At 49.7% G+C, this 16960-nt stretch overlaps 1 protein-coding gene across 2 annotated transcripts in view; it reads right to left on the bottom strand.

The window, feature by feature from the left end:
* Positions 1 to 16494, bottom strand: part of PBX1 (PBX homeobox 1) — a 137459-nt gene extending 120965 nt beyond the window's left edge. The window contains exons 1-2 of one of the 2 annotated variants that reach the window (XM_068141506.1): positions 15713 to 16494; positions 13030 to 13103 (exon numbers count right to left, since the gene is read on the bottom strand). In XM_068141506.1, the coding sequence (XP_067997607.1) occupies positions 13030 to 13103; positions 15713 to 15903 (265 nt within the window). In that variant the 5' untranslated portion in view covers positions 15904 to 16494. The remainder of the gene's footprint in view (positions 1 to 13029; positions 13104 to 15712) is intronic. The other variant, XM_068141507.1, reaches the window with a different exon arrangement.
* Between the last annotated feature and the right edge of the window lie 466 nt (positions 16495 to 16960).

The following is a 16960-nucleotide window of genomic DNA, read 5'->3' as shown; positions in this document are numbered from 1 at the left end:
ACACAGGAAAACAACTGACCTGCTGAGCACTGAAGGTGAAATATGCCCTGGACAAACCACTCCACCACACTACCACCCACTAAACACAGAAGACACCCCACAGCCTGACTGGGCACACAGTTCTGACTGCCACCTTGAAAGTCTCTACCTGGAACATGATACAATGGTCATACTGGAGGCTGTTCATCACCAGCCCTTCTAGCACATCTCTCCAGGGTGGGTGACCTTACTCTCCAGGATGGGAACTCTTACCTAAACCAGAGATTAAGTGGGTTACAAAACCCAGGAGAGCATGTGAAAGCAATCCACTAGAACATGCCAGAGGTTATCCCAGATTCCTTGTCTACCACCCACCAGAAAGTGGGGGGGGAAAAAAGTGCTGTATGAGAAAGCTTTGCCTAGGACACAACCACAACAACCCTGCATGCTGCAGCAGCCCAGCTACAGAAGGTACTGGTGAAACCTCCCCAACTGGGTGCACATTCCCCTTTCAAGGTGGGAGAAACTTCCCTCACATAGTACTCAGCGCAGAGTACAGCACCAAGAGCTGCACAGATGGTCTGAGGAACCAGTGATCCCAGCTCCACTCTGGACTCAGCTGAAGGTGATGATTACTCACCACCAGGCCTCTTGGAAGTAGAAGGGATCAAAGGCTGGGCTTCACTGACCCACAGCTACATCGGGCCCCAACTCTCCCAAGAGCCACCTGCTGTGCATCAAGATTATTAGCATGAAAAAAGGAAGAAGGGGAAGGAAGCACATTTCTGCAGGGGAACAATCCCTCCATGAAGGCCAGGAAGGCAGGGTCCTCCTTTTCAAGCACCAGCCACCAACATGTCCCAGAGCAGCACCTTAGGAGGTAACTCAAGTGCCTCAGAGGCACTGCCCAAGACCTCCAACAGAGAAACTTTCATCTCCTCCAAGTGTGGCCAGTTCCCTAGAGACTGCCTCTAAAGTACACAGTAGAGCATGCCAGGACAAATCAACTCCACAGAGAAAACCTCAGCCCATTTGGAGGAGTGTGTTTCACTGCTCACTCCAGTCTGAAAGGCTCCTCCTCTGGTGGTGGAAAGGACCTGTTCCCACCAGCCTAGCCAAAGTGGCCTGACTTGAGGTGACATGCTCCCAAAAGAGAGAGCTAGTCAGAAGAAGGGGGAAAAAATAAAGCAAAACAAAAACACCAACAAGAGGTCCCCTGGATTGGCCTGACCATTTGCAGAAGGCGAGAGCTCAGGGAGGAGATGCTGCTGGACTCAGGACTATAGGGCTGTTAAGAGAACAAAAAGAAGAACAGAAGGAAACAGAGAAGGCTGGGGGAAAAGAAGGTTAAAGAAAACAAATCTCCTTTATTATTGCCTGAAACCCAAGGAGACTGATTAAAGCAAACATCCCCCTTGCCCTTTCCAAAGGGTTGTCTCGTCTGCTTCCTAAATCTGATTCCCATTTGTCTCTATATGTTTCTCATTTGTTCTTTATTTAGGCCTCCTCCACACTCCACGCTGAACCTAAGAAAGCCCTCCAGAGAGCTGAAGGGATAGGCTTCCCCCCAGGAGCCTGCAAGGGCAACCACTGACCAGGGTCAAATTCAGCACCAGTACCTGCACAAAGGGGAGATGTGTCAAGAGGAAGGCAGCAGGCTGATGACTACTTGCAGCAGGCAAGAAGCTGAGAAGATACTTGGACAGAGCTTCCCAAGGGAACAGAGCATCACTACTCAAGAGTGCTACTAGGAGTCTGGCCACCTCTAGGGTAGCAGACCTGACATCCCCAAGAGGGTGAAGCAAAAGCAATAAAGACACAAAAAAGCAAAAGGGACCAGGAAGAGGGGATGTGGCATAGGCAGAGACCCACCACACAAGCACTTTCCCTCTTCTTCAGACAGTCTTCTGATTGAACAGCTTAAAAATTACCCTAACAGAGCTCCTTTCAAACACAAGCCACAGGGACCTCTCCTAATTGCGCAGCTCCTTTCCTACAGCCTACAGAAGATGAAGCAGGTCCGTCTACCGCCCCTGCCCGTAGCTGCGTGCCTTGGCATGAAGGACTCAAATGCTCTAGTAGCTGTGCCCACAGCTCCCAAGTGGGTGTTGGGACTGGAAGCATCAGGATGTCACAGCCCTCCAGCACTCGCCTTCTGTCCTGGCCCCTGGCTGTTAACCCCCCCGAGGACCCAGCAAAAGGCCATAACCAAACACTGCAATAAAAGGAAAACAAAAAGCTGTCCTTCCACCCCTGTGGACTTTGCCACCTGCCCAAGGAGCACGGAAAGACCAGGGACTTCCCCTACCACCACCCTTCACTGCGTCTCATTTCCTTCCATACTGCGTGTGGATTTTCCACTGTAAACAATCCCTGTTTGCCCCGAGATAGCCTCCCTAAACCTTCAGCCATGACATCATGCTACTGTGTGTGTCATCCTGCCCCTGAGAACCCACGGCTCAGAATCCCACAGCTTTCCATCTAGATGCAGAAGAGCCATTTCTAAGGAGAAATTCCACCCCAGGCTGCACCCCCCCCAGACAAATGCTGCAAACCTGTCCCAACAGATACCAACCAAACACCTGCTGCCAAATCGATCCATCCACCACAAGAGGAAACCAAGCAGGGTCGGAGCTCTGCATAGCAAGGGCCAACCCCACATCAACCCAACATGAGGAGGATCCAGATGGTTGCACAGGTACCATCAGGCTACATAACACCATTTCCCCCCCCACCTTGCTGCCTAGAAGGAATACAATACCCATCAGCTGCATTCCCTGCTCCCTTCTGCCTGTGAGGAAAGCAGAGACCCCTGACCTTCTCCACAGCATCCCCCAGCCCCTCTGCAGCTTAAGCAGCCCAGGTGCACAAATGTTACCCAACGCCCTTGCCAGGCAGAAAGTAAATTCCACCGAACAAGGGAAATGCCAGCTGCAGGCAGACCCCACAATGTGCAAATAGCAGCCAGGGACCTTGGGGAGTGGAACAGCCCAGGCCCAGGCGCTCCTGCTGCTAATCCTTCCCTGGGCACCCCCTCTAGAAAGTCCTGCAGCAGAGGAAGGATGCTAATTTGACTATTTGAGGGAGTGTTAAAAAAAATAAATTAACTGTTTGCTATTGTGCTAAATGACCTTTTCAGCCACTTGGGGACAGAATTGCACCGGGGCTCTGGAGTTAGCTACAGCAGGCACTGCTCACTCCCTGCTCCCGTGCTCGATGCTTTGTGCCTCCTAGACACATTTAAGGGGTTCATGCCCCACCAGGCACCTCTGCCCACCCAGCAACAGAGCCAAGAAACAGCCTCTTTAGAAAAACGTGCATGAAGTAGGGAGGGAGAAGTGGTCTGCTAAAAGCTTGCTAAGCAAAGCACTTCAGACTGCTTCATTTCACATCGCCGAAAGCATAAATCAGGGAATTGCTCCTTGGGTTTTTCTCCACTAGTGAAGTACACTGCAACTCCCCACCACCGATACCGATCAACACTTCACATCTGCTGACCAGATCTAACAGCCAGGATTTTCCAGGGGAATAATACATTTGCCAAAAACATCATTCCTGCCACCTGCTCCCCCCATGCTTGCAACTGCACCGGGAGCAGGGCCGCGGCAGGCTCCTCAATCTCGGCAGCCACATGCACAGCCCATGGCAGCAGCCAGAAGCTCCACAGAATCGGATCAGAAATGAAGAGGTGACCTCTTGCAAAACAAGGGTCATTAACCCTTCAAAGCATCACCTCCATCAGGGTGGTGCCACCTGGATCTGTCCTACACAAGACCAAACACCCTTCTGGAAAGCACAAGCTGCACACGACGTGTACCAGGGAGGAAACTGTGTCCTGTGCTATGAAGTCAGGACTGACAGATGCAACTCCTTCCAACTCATTTCTTTCACCCCATGAACTGTGCCTTTTGCCTAGAGATTTGCAGTAATCATACTATTGCAGTATTTGCAACAGTATTCTTGCAAGAACGGCTTGGGATATAAACACACCCCTCTCCAACACAAAAGATTAAGTTAATATGAAGTAGTTGCAAATGTTTTAAGACACTCGGGAGTTAAAAGCCAAATTCAAAGCTTACAGCTGGAGTCTGGCCCATCCAGAGGCTCCAGGTATTGTATGATTCTCACTGTTTCACCAGAAAAATCACTGCACAGGATAAAAAAAAAGAGAGAGAAAGGATGTGTATAAACAAACATACACCCACCAGCAGCTTGGGTTTTGAAACATGAAGGTTGAAATTAGAAAGGCACATTTTAGAGAGTTACAGGCAGATTTGCTTTCATTTTGGCTCCAGCCTTGTAAATATCAAATGTCAAAGGAAACAGTTGTGCTGAAGCAAGAGAGAAAAATCCCCATGCTGCAGAGACATGTCCAGGATTAGGACCACTGGAGTTGGGAAAGGAGCAACGACCAGCAACAAACAGTTCACAACTGGAAGGGTATTTCTGCCGGTTAACCTGCCACTGCTCATTCTACTAATCGACATCACCCTGGAATTTGAAAATGTTATCCAACCAGGAGAGAAACTTGATTTTCCTCTTCTGATAACGAGGACAGGCAGGCCAGCCAGGCTGGGCCAAATGTGGTGTTACAAATTACTGCCTGCAAAACAAAAAATGGGACGTGGAAATGAACCGAGTTTCTGGGCTTGTGCTCAGAGCAAGAAACAAAAACCCAGCAACCAGCGTTCAGACCAATTGAGCTCACTTGCAAAGGCAGCTCTGCTCGGATCTCACCAAGGCTGAAATAAAATGGCAAAGTTAACACTTTGGATTAGAGGGACTCCTCACAGCACTGGGTGTTCCACAGGTTTTCAATTTATCAGTATATGTAAAATAAAAACAGAGGTTGGAGGGTAGGGGACGGTAGTGGCATATATGAAACAGCCTATCAGTTTAGGGCACACAAAAAAGCTATTTTGGGAAAGGCTTCTCCTATAAATAAAAGGCTGGGCAGGGAGAGGACGGTGACAATGTGCTGCTCACCCTAGGTGTCAGAGGGAATTTCTATTATCTGTGCTGGCAACCTCCCCAAAAACCCCAAGAAGCCGCAACAGCACACTGCTCCTCGGCAGGCACAGCAGTCCGGTGAAGCAGCTTCCCCCAGCAGACATCCCCTCCACCCTGCTGCCAGTTCTCCTGCCACCTCACTTTTGCCACCAAAAGCAGTGAAGGTGGCTTTCTGTTCAAGCTTAAAATAAATTAAATATATATATATATATATATATACAGGGGCAGGGCTCACAAATACAAAGCTGAGAGATTTAATTCTTCAGTTCTATTCCCCCCCACACCCCATTTCTTTTAACATCGACACAGTCGCAAACCAGTAATTCCAGCCCAACCAATCCTCAGCACCAGAAGAAAGCACAACCTGAGTCACTCCCCAGCCCTGCTACCAGCCTGACAACACCACGCTTAAATGTATTCAGCCCACGGTCTCCTCAGGCCAAGGCTTTCTGTAATTTATCCCTATACCGCCCGCCACCTTGTATTATTTAAGTCGCCGGGGGATGCAACACCTCTGGAGACAGTTTTCAGCAGAAGCTGCTGATTGCCCAGCTTGCAAAACCATCATTTTTGGTTTCAAATAGGGTTCCCAGCAGATGCTCCCCCAAAGGCAACGTGGCAAGAGAAGGGATTTCACAGAAAACCCCTGATGTCAATATGCCTCTGGAGCACACTGGGGAGGTTACAGTCTGCTAAGCACCACGCAGCACCGACAAACGTTTGGCACACCCAAAAAGCAGGGACATAACACAGCCCAGGCTCTGCTAGCGGGTACACTCTTGCACCCAGTACCCCACTGGCAGCACTGCGGTGCAACATGCAACCCCAGGCTGGTAGCCCAGGGGCCACACAGTCCACAAAGAGCTTCTCCCACCATGGGGATCACTTGCCAGTCCAACTAGACCGGGATCATCTCTGGGTGGATGTTTAGGGAAAGCAAAGGACGCAGATTGAGGTTGGTTTATTAGATTACGGACAGCCCCATGCAAATAGGGCCATATTGATCCGGTCTGCAAACACCTGGCTGGGAATACAACCAGCCCCTGAGTATACAGAAGCTGCTGGAGATTATTAACCAGATCCATTGCTGTAAATCACATTACCTTCTTCCAAACCCCAGCCCAGCACCGAGTCCCCCGTGCTAGGTGCTGTACAGTGCACATCCTTGCAGCGCAAAGCAGCATCACTTCTCCCGGCCCAGCACCCAAAAGCATGGACCCAGCAGGGGCATCTTGTCCTGGGGTCTGTGGAGTCAGAGTCTTGTGACTCAGCTTCTCCTACCCCAACAATTCCCAAAAGAAAGAAAAGCATGTGTTACCAGAAAGGTGATAGCAGCTGTATAAAAGCAGCAGCACCATGGAAATGCAAGGCAGGGGTAATCATTAAATAGAAATTAAAGTAACTTTGAAAAGTGGGAAAAAAAAAGAGAATAAAGCCAATAAAGTCAACCTCTGTTCCAACTGGGTACCTGGCATTTTGCACCAGCTGCAAGCCAACCCCCTGGTGCACAGAGCAAATAAGACAGGCTCTCCTGCCTCCTGAAGCACCTCAGCTCCAAGTACAAGAAGAAATAATAAAACAGCAGCAAAACGTTTAACAACAGAATTCCAAGAGATCACAAAACCCTTTGCAGAGCTCCATTAGCAGAGAAGGCAGCAACCTCCTAGATAAAAGGAAGAAGTGGGGAATGAGGTGCTGAACCAAAGGCAGACGAGGAATTCCAAATTCCTTGCCTCTCCCTGCCAAAATCCCCAGCTCTGATTCAGCAGAAGCACCAGCAGCAGCAGAGCCTAGTGTATCTCACTGCAAACAAAACCATTCGTGTTTAAACCACCACCCTACCACTCTAAAAGAATTGCTGCATGCAGTAATTTCCTTGTGATTGGGGGGGGGGGGGAGGTGGTGAAGGGGGGGGAACAAAACACAAACTGACAAAAAACAGCAACAAGCAAGCCATGATGAAATTGTCTGAGTTTCTCTGTGTCTTGTTTACAGCTGCTGCCCTCAGACCCAGGGCCGGCACGCAGCGTGCAAGCCTGCTAACAGGAATAAATCCAGCATTTGAGATCGTTTAGGAAAGCTCTGCTTGCAGACAGTCAGCGCTCCGAGGGGGAAATCCCCTTGCAGGTCTCAAATAAGGGAACTCGAACCATTTTTCCCTGGAGAAATTTAGCCCTGAAAGATCTTCTGAGTTTCTCGTTTAGAGCTACAAGGCCCAATAACAAGATCTCTTACCCTGGACTTGCCCACACCACTTTGCTGCTAAGACCGGGCAGAGGCAAGGGGAGACGAACTGGAGAGAGACCCATGGCAGCAGGGAAGGGCACCCAACATTCACATCAGAGGATGCTCTGGTTAGCTGTTATTTATGCACACATGATTAATGCAGGTATATTTCTGACATGCATTAACTGAATACAAAGATTCCTATGCCTCTGTGCCTTGTCCAGGGCTGTCAGCAGGCAGTATCTTGAAGAGCAGGCTGTCAGCACGGCACCTTCCCAGCACCCCCCTTCCCCACACACACACCCCCAACAGTCACCACTACTCAAAGGCTGGGAGTCTTGGGGGCATGGGAAAAGGGCAGGAGGACAAGCCCATCCATCCCCCAGTAGCAAACAGATGGGGCAGGTAGTGATGGGACCCAGCAGACATTCAGAGTATCTTCCCAGACTGCTGCAGTCACAGCAAAGTCTATTCAACATCAGGCACCCATAAAAAAAACACAAACCACAACACACCACCAAACAAGCCTTGAAGCAAAACCAAACAAGCTTGCTCCTGCATTCCCTAAATTGTGGGGAGTCCCTCAGGAGAGGTAACACTGTACCAGAGCTGGGCCTGGTTTCTCTGCTTTGCTAGCAGGGCCAAGGGGGAGGAGGTAGAAGAGCCCGCTGGCAGCCCTGTGCTTCCCATCTCCTCCCCTGGAGGATAGCAGGAGGCCAATTTTGATTAAACTAATTAAGCCTGCTCCGTTCGAAGAGCTCCAACCACATGCTACCAGGGGAGAGAGGGGGGAAAAAATATAGAATTAAAAAGGAAAATGAGAAATCTCCTTGCAAGCATGGTCCTCCAAAGTTACCCATCCCTGGAAAAGCCCTGATGGACAACACCATACTGAAAGAGTAGAGCCTGGAAAAAGGACTTGCTGCAGCGACACAGGTCTAACCCTGAACACCCTGCTCTTTCCAGCCATCAGGACCTACTTGGACATCTCCCCATTCCCATCAGGATGACTGGCTTCCATCTCCTCCCAATCAGTCCCCAGAGGCGGTCATCCCTCATGCAGTAATACAGCACTCCACCACCAAGCCAAAGTCTCCCAAATGCTGCCTTCCCTTCCAAACCATCCCTATCTTCCAGCCCCTTGCACATTCCCTTCCCTTCTTTCCCTTGAAGGCATCAGGTTTCTGGAAGCAATTTAGCCAAAGAGGCTTCTACGGGCAGCGCTGGCTGGGGGCCCTGCTCTCCCGAAATGTTTCACTTCCCCCACAGAGCAGCCATGCCAGGGTCCTGGCAGACTCTACCCCTGCAGACCCTGCCTAGACAGGAGAGAGAAGCACCCCTTTTGCCTGCAAAGCCTTTCAACTAGAGAGAAAAATAATAATAAATATCAAAGCAAAGGCTTCCTCCCCTTTGAAGGGCAGGAGGGAGAGCAGCTAGGCAAGGACTAGACCTGCAGAGAGCAGAGCAGGGACCCTGATGCCCTGCGAGTGCTCACATTATGAGCTATTGCAGAAGCAGAATGAAGCTGAAATTCAAATCAGGGTGTTTAACTCTCCCCTGTGCCTTGGGAAATCTCGGTGGAAATGCAGGATAAGGAGGACAGGATTTGAAACCCCAGAGAAGAGCCAAGGAAGGTGGGGAAGGAAAACCTGGTTTATTCTTTTCTATTCTAAGCCGCCCCATCCCGCCCCGCAAAAAAACTTTATCCCAGGCACCTTGGGTTTGCCAGTGTACCCCACTTGCAACTCTGTCCTGCACCCCAAAACCACTGTATCATGGCCACCTCTATTCTCCCTGCATTGCTCTTGGTGGGACTTTAGTTGGGAAGGGGGAGAAGAGAAAGGAGGGAGGAAGAAAGAAACCCTATATTGTAATTGCTATATTAAAGAGAAATAGCAGGCAAGAATAATAAGAGAGGTGTCAGAAGTGAAATACAGTAACAGACATTAAAAAAAAAAAGACTACAGTTCTGTGATGGGGGTGTTAATTGAACACAGAGCTGGAGAGAACAAAGGGGTGTTAAGGAAGAAAAGGAAGGGGGGGGGGAAATCCTACCTCCTCCAAAGATCTGATTTGAGTTAAGTTTGGTGAAGATAATGCACAGGGAAAGGTAGCTAAGAAGCACCTTATATAGCTATTATGTTCTAAAATTAAAAGTAAAAAAAATAAAGAAAAAAAAACAACCCACAAACCCATTATTCAACAACAATTGCACAGCTAATCAGTGCTGTCTATAAATATTCCACTTCATAAATCCCCCCCCCCCCCCATGGTGGTATGTACATTTTTCTTTTAAACCTGAATTCCCTTCAGCACAGAGAGGTAAAGGGGGAGGTGGAAGAAAATAAGATTCAGGGTATTTCAAATCCAAAGTCAGGGTTTTTTGAAGAAGCAGCATTTGCCCGATGCCCTCACACCTCCCCCAAAAGAGCAGAGAAAGCGAAAGGATGGGAAAAGCTCTTAAGGAGGAGGAATCGGATTAAACGGTCATATATCCTGCGCTCAGCCTCTCCCTGCTGGTCCCCGCCGAACGAGGGGAGCTGGGCAAGGCTCACAGCTGAAATAGATGCTGCTGCATTTTGACAGCAGATATTTTCCAGTTTGCCATCCAAGGACCCCACGTCTGCGTACGCCTCGCCTGATTCTTCTGCTTAGCTATTCTGCTCATGCAGAGAACAGCTTAAAAAAAAAAAAGAGAGAGAGAGAGAGAGAGAGGAAAAAAAACAAGGGAGGGGAAAAAAAAAAAGCAAGCAAGCAAGCAAAAGAAAGAGGCCATAAAGACAGAGCCCCTACCCCTGCCTTCAAACTTTTTATAAATCAGCAATGCAATTTCCGATTTCAATCCCTATTGACGGAGAAATCAATTGTATTTAGGACAACAATGCCTCCCATTTCCATAATTATTATTCCAAAAAGCCAGCCAGCCATTTGAAGGCAGTCCTGCCCCTTCCCTCACAACAAAGCCACCGAGAGCAAGTGAAAATACGCCAAATGAACACCGACAACTTATACGTATATTTAAGCAGCAATTTCCTCCCCACCTCCATGCGCTCCTGCTCGGCTCAAGCCTCTCAACTTTTGTTACTTTTAAGCAGACATCGCCACAAAAGAAAAATCCCCAGGTTGCAGACAAAAGACGACCCACCGAGCTTTTGCATCACCGTGAGGATTATTTTTTTCAAGTGTTTATAAATGCTTTGCAATAAACGAAGAGCTCGAGTGCAAAAGGGAACTCTGGCCAATCCAAGAGGAGCTCCTTTTCCTAAGAACTTTATGGACACTTTGGGTTTGCTCAAGACAATGTTAACGCTATGAAATATTAGCCATAATGTTGCGAGAGACGGTGGTAAAATCTCCGTTAAGGCTCTGGAGTCACTTAAATCAGGCGGCGGGGTAACCGAACGCACATTTCTGCACATCATAATGCCAGGGGAAGGGGGGGGAAGATGTACACATGCACTTCCAAACACCCACCAGTGACCACAAACAATCACCAGGATTTCAAAACCCGACATGCAAAAATCTGGGAAGCAAAAATGGAAAGTGGGAAGAGAGAAGTTGGCTCAACTTTCATGCCGCTGCCCACAAGGAAGGAGCAAGCAAGCAGAAGCAGCCGGTACCCTCACCCTAGAAAAAACAAAACACAAGGCTAACTTCTTCTTAGCTTTGGGCCCACAGAGCAATAATTGAAAATAAATAAATACAAAAGAAATAAAACAAAGCCATCTGGCCATTTGCTTCCTTACAAAGTGTGACTTTTGGGGACGCAGATGGGGGGAGAAGGGAGGAGGTCTTTGAATTTGCAAAGTAAAATGATTCACCATAAACATATCCAGGGGTAGATAAACAAAGCTCCAAAAGCCATCTCCAACTCAGCCTCTCTGGAGACCTCTATACAACAACCCCAGTAACACAGGCATAACAACAACAAAATTAAAACAGAAAAACCCAAAACTTAAGAGAGCCCCAGCTGACACCTGAAAATCTTTTACTTCCAAGCAGCACTTTTCACCCTACACCATCCGCCTCAATTCTCCTTAGTAGATGGGAATTAACCCACCCAGTCACTGTGGATATGTACAGCTAGGGCCCCACAGCATCCCCGAGGTCACCTGGCTTTTCCATCAGGTTTCGGTCCTAACAGATTCCCCATCCCCTAACTTTGCAACTGCACCACTGGCAAAGCTGAGCTGGGATTAATCAGTTACCCTGACAAGAAGCACCCCTGCATGGGCAAGGTAACACACGGAGGAAAGGCAGACAAACATTTTCTCTGGCTCACACAAAATAAAAGGGGAAAGAAATAGGAAAAGGAAGTTGGTGGCTCTTCTTTTTTGCAGTGAAAATTTCTCTCCAGGCAGTCTTCCTCACATTACACGATAAAAACCATATGAAGGTTCCTAACCCAACCCCACTGCTTGGTATTAATGGGAACTCTGTAAGGAAGGACTCCTCTGGAAGGTCAGACCCGGCCACGCAGCCGTGAGGACTTCAGAGAGCCGAATGCCATCGGTCGGTGCTTTGTCTGGGCTACACACTGCACAAACAACGTTTAACAAAGGGCCCCTTTAGTCATTTTAGATATATTGCAAGAGTCATGTAATTGTATTTTCAATCAGCTGCTCACACTAGGAGGTTTTATATATATGTTTAAGAAAGAAAAAAATAAATAAGACCCAGATTCAGGTTTCTGAAAGCTGTTCCCCTTTTATGTGTAACTATCAATGTATATCAACTGGGTGTGCAATCATATTTATTGTCACTTTCATTCATGTCATGCCCTTGCTTATATGGTTTAGATATGAATTATTGACTGTTACAGTCCTTGTTGTAAAAGGGGAGGTGGGGAAAGAAGTCAAGTACTTCACAGCTTGCTCAAACAAGACAGCTAGACCGGCATGGAAAAGCACGCCGACCAACTCTGCTTGTCTCAGAAGGCCAACAGCAGAGATGAACTCACCCCTCCTCACTGAATTTCCAACATACTCCCCCCCCCACCTTTAATAACAAAACAAAAATATTCCAACAAATACCTAAGTGGCGCATGTTGCTAAATGTCCTTCCCTGAGCATCTGTTGTTTAAGATCACCCTTGATTGATGACTGCTATTTTTTAATTGTTGCTTTTAAAATTTAAATGCCCCCCTGGGATGTGTTATAAGTGTGTTAGTACATGGTAGGAGGTCTGGAAAGTGGGAAACAGCAGAACCAAGGCTCTCATGCCATTAGCTTCTTTAGAAGCCTGAGAACACCCCATGCCATAAAACAACAGTACCCTAAAGTAACTAACAATCTAATATATTGCTTTCACTAAAGGCAACTGACAACTTGCTCTTACATGAGCTAGCCTGGGTGATTGGCAGACAAGAGCATTTTAACCCTTTCTTTATAAAAAAGAAGAAACCTTTATGTTTACCTGAATAGGACTAGTAAAACTACACAATTTCCTTTTGTTGGGGTTTTTCCCCCCCCCCTCTATTCTACACTTCGAGATTTATTATTTTAACAGTGCCATGACTTAAAGAAGAAATCAGAGTAAGAGAGGAACTGCAAAGGGTTTGATTTTTTGATTCTCTCCAGAAAAAGCAATAAATAAAAAAAAGGCTATACAATAGAAATTAAACCATAATATTTTCCCTTCCAGACATAAACCACACCATGCAAGTCCACTGCCAGAAGCATTAAATACCGGCAAGTTATTTCTCCCCACTTCAATACTGCTACCCAAGGAGGGAGGGCCACAAACTTGGTAGAATAAAACCCTCAAAGGGCAAAACAGAAAAATAACAGCGAACCAACAGCATCAGTTTCCTACCTGTTTTTTCTTTGATTTCACACAAGACATTAAAAAGGGCTGGCTTCATCCTGTGGCAATTTAAAGCATGTTTCCTGGAGAGAAAAGAGGGGAAGGTGAGGTTAGGATGTCACCACAAGGAACAACTTTCCGAATTCACACTGGCTGGCATGTGCGTGCTGAGATGGGGGGATACCTTTAAGCATCCTCGGCCTCACTGCCCTCCCTGCTAGCACTTGAGCGCCAGTGCTGCAAGCAAGCACTTATCTAGTGCAAAGGAGATGAATTATGCCAGTTTAGGAATGGCTTGAAAATCGCCTTTGCCACCGAGCGGCTCCCACCGCCGGTGCGAGCCAGGCAATGCACCGAGCCGAAGCCAGCAGCTTTTGGGGGCCAAGCTCGGTTCAGCTGTCTCGTTCAATACAGAGAGCACTAGGCTCTGTCCCCCACCTCCAATATTAAAGCGAGCCATGTGCTTTATTAGGCTCGTCCTGCAAGGCAAAGGGGAAATAACCCCACCTTTGCCCCAGCACTGGAAACGTGCTCCGTTTAGAGCAGTCAATTTCGGGGAATTTCATCACCCAACTTGGAGCACAGAGGCACACAAGCAGGGATGAAGAGAGAAACCCATTCCTCTGCCTCCATGCTACTTACATTCAGCTTATTTGCAGGTGTTAAAATTTAATTCTTTACAACTGGGACAGTAAATACATTTAAACAACACAGCCGGCTGCTGCTGGGAAGGGGAGGGTAATGCTACTCAACGCCTCTCTCTTCGGCTGCTGCTCTTGTAGAGCTGACCGTTCTTCTGTGGCTTCTGAGGGGAGAGAGCTGGGGGGTGAGGGGGCCGGTTTTAACCTCCTGGTTTTAAAACACACCATGTGCCCGCTGAGGCAAAGAAACAGCATGATTTCATTTTTTCCTCTTAAGCCACACAATTATTTAAGGGTCTAGATGTAGAAAGGGCTGTTGCCATCAGGCACCGGTTACAGGATTTCTGTTTACCAACCGAAATTACACGCGAAAGACGATGTGAACATCTGGCAAACACTCACACTACTTACCCCACCACCCACAACATGTTAAAAAGATTTATGTATCTGATGAAGTCTCTCAAAGGTATATACCCTTGCAGAACCACAGCATCCCCTTATCAGCACACCCAGATGGGTGCAGACATTCGGGTACACACAAATCACATAGATAGGCTGTAGGGGCCCTCCTACAAACAACACTGGCACATTGCAGCTTCTCAAAACTTCATTAAAAAAAAAAAAGGGCAGAAGAGGCAGTAAAACAATCATGCAATAGTGGGATGGATGGAGGAAATGCAAAACCAAACATCACTGATAAATAAGGCGTGCTTGGTGGCTCAGCATTGAAAGTAAGAATTAAAAAAGTACTGTGAGGGAACAGCTGAAATAGCCAAGCAAGGCAAACCCATAAAAGCCTTCTCCTATCTCTGTTCTGCTTGGGTTTTATTGATTTGATTAACGACACTAAATTATCCAAGCAAAAACACACACAATCGCTGCAACTTTCTGAGGCATGATCCTGCCACTGCCCCAGGTCTGGCTGGGGAGAAAGTGCAGGATTTCCTCCTCCTCCTCACACCTACTCTGCCCCTGCAAGAACATAAGAAAATTAATAAGATCAGCCCAGCAACAAGCCTTTTCAGTAAGCAGGAGCTTTCTGCAGGCTGGGGAGGTGGGAGGCTGTAAGCTGAGGCTTAGGGGCTGCTTTTATCCTTCTGGAAGTTCTTACTAGGCAAGTTTTGGGGCTGTGCAGAGCGTTTTTCTAGGAACAATGTTTTCGAGCAATCTGTTCCAGCTCAGGGCATGAATGCCAGGGCTACGGACACCACACCTAGCAGCTCTGAAGCCCAAATTTCATCCGTATCCTAGGCAATTCAAGGCAACTTTTTTTTTATTATTATTCCTTTAACTGTGCCCTGAATTTGGCTATCGCTTCCCTCCCCTTTCCCTTAACTTTTGCTGGCGCCTTTGAAGGTGCAGATTAGGTTTGTACTCCTCTAAGCTGGGGCAATTCGGCTACCGGCTTTTACAGCCTTTTTGCTTTTTTATATTCCTCTGCAACTAAGAAGAAAAAGAAAAGATGATGTGCATCTCCAAAGTGAAAAAAAAGCAAACAACAACCAACCCACGGCCTTATAAATAACACCACTACAGGCCCCTAAAAAAAAAGAAAAGGGAAAAAAGAACATTAACGCCCCTTAAAAAACAAAAAGGGGGAGGGGGGAGGAGGTAAAAAGGAAAAAAAAGCCAACACTTTGCCCCTCTTTTGGAAGAGACCAAAGCCTGCTCCACCAACCATCTCTTTCTCCAATTAACCCCCCAACCCAAAAAAGGTTGGGAATAGTCAGGCCGCCTGCCCCTGCCGAGCCCGACTTTGGGACCCCCGGATGAGAAGGGAATGGGGAGAGCGTGGGGCTGTGGGCGCCGCGACCCCCATAAACCACCATGAAGTTGCAAGGGGGGAAGAAAAAAAGGGTGGTGGGTAAGGATTAACTTGTCTCCATTTTTTTTTCCTCCTCCTCCCCGAATTTCTAGGAGGCAGAAGCCCCCGTCCCTGCGCCGTGCGCCCCGCGGCCGGGCCCGCTTCCCCAGCCGGACAACAAAGGCCGGGCCGGAGCGCGGGGGAAACTTCCCCGGCACCTGCCCCCTCCTCCCTCCACCGTTCTCACCTGGCCTGCGCTTCATCCAAACTCTGGTCCGTGATGGTCATGATCTGCTGTAAGATGTCTCCGATGTCCTGCTTCCTGCCTGCCTCCCCCTCCGCCCCGCCTGGTCCATCCTGCATGTGCTGGGACAGGCCCGGGTGCCCCGGCATCCCCACCCCGCTGTGCGTGTGCATCAGCCGCGGCTGGTCATCCATCGCCGGCCGCCGGCCCCCGCTCCGCTGCCGCCGCCGCCTCCTGCCCTAGCTGCCGGGAGCGGCGCGGCTGGGCTGGCCGCCTGGCTCCTCGCTTTCTTTTCTTGCTCGCTTTCTTCTTCTTCTTTCCTCCCCCCTCTTCTCCTCCTCCTCCTCCTCCCCAGCCTCTTCCTCTTCGCTTTTTATTTATCCTTCACGCTGGCGCCCGGCTCCGCAGCAGGGAGGAAGAAGAGGAGGAGGGAAAAATGGGGAAGGAAAAAAAAAAAAAGGGGGAGAGAGAGAAAAGAAAGGGGAAAAAAATCCCTTTGGCTGCTGAAGGAGGAGGAGGGAGGGAGGAGGGAGGGAGAGAAGGAGGGAAGGAGGAGGGAGCAGGGAGGGAGGGAGAAAGGGGGGGGTTCCGGGGAAGGGAGGGGAAACGGCGGCGACTCCAAAAGCAGGGCAGCTCAGCCCCGCGCCCGGGGAGGCAGCGGGCGGGCCGACCGGCGTGGGCAGGAGCCGGCGGGGCAGGGTCTGCGCCTGGGGAGCCGGCGGAGGCAGCAGCAGCAGCGACGGCCGCAGCGGGGCGGAGCGGGGCGGTCGCCCGCGATGGCAGCGCTGGGGCCGGAGCGCGGCGGAGACCCCCCCCGCGCTCCAGAGGAGGACTCCAAACTTTCCCCCCCACCCTCAGGCCGGGCTCAGGAGCTGGCTGGCTGCCCACAGCGTTCCGCGGCCGGCAGCGGGCCCCCCCCACCCCTCCGCCGGGCCTGCGCGCACCGCTCCCGGCCCTCGCCGCCTGCTTTTGTTCGGCTCCGGACTCCTCAAACTGGCACGGAGGAGCCCGGGGGGCGGGGGGAGGAAGGGGCAGCGGCGCCTCCCCGCCCCCCCAGCTCCATTGGCAGCGGCGGCGGGAAGGCCGGCCCCCGCGGGCCGACCCGCCTCCTCCGCGGCCTCCCGTCAATCTCCGGGTTCAGAGGTGGGCCGGGGGCCGCGCCCCGCCCGCGCCTTAAAGCGGCCTCGGCCGCCGACGGAGGGAGAAGGGGCTCCGCGGAGGAATGGGCTGTCTGCGCCCCTAGGCCGGCCC

This window comes from Melanerpes formicivorus, unplaced genomic scaffold (assembly GCF_026170545.1).
Source record: "Melanerpes formicivorus ecotype bairdi unplaced genomic scaffold, bMelFor1.0.p_v2 SCAF_7, whole genome shotgun sequence".
NCBI lineage: Eukaryota > Metazoa > Chordata > Aves > Piciformes > Picidae > Melanerpes > Melanerpes formicivorus.
Note: the sequence above shows the minus strand (reverse complement) of the source record. Positions and strands in the feature narration are given on the sequence as shown.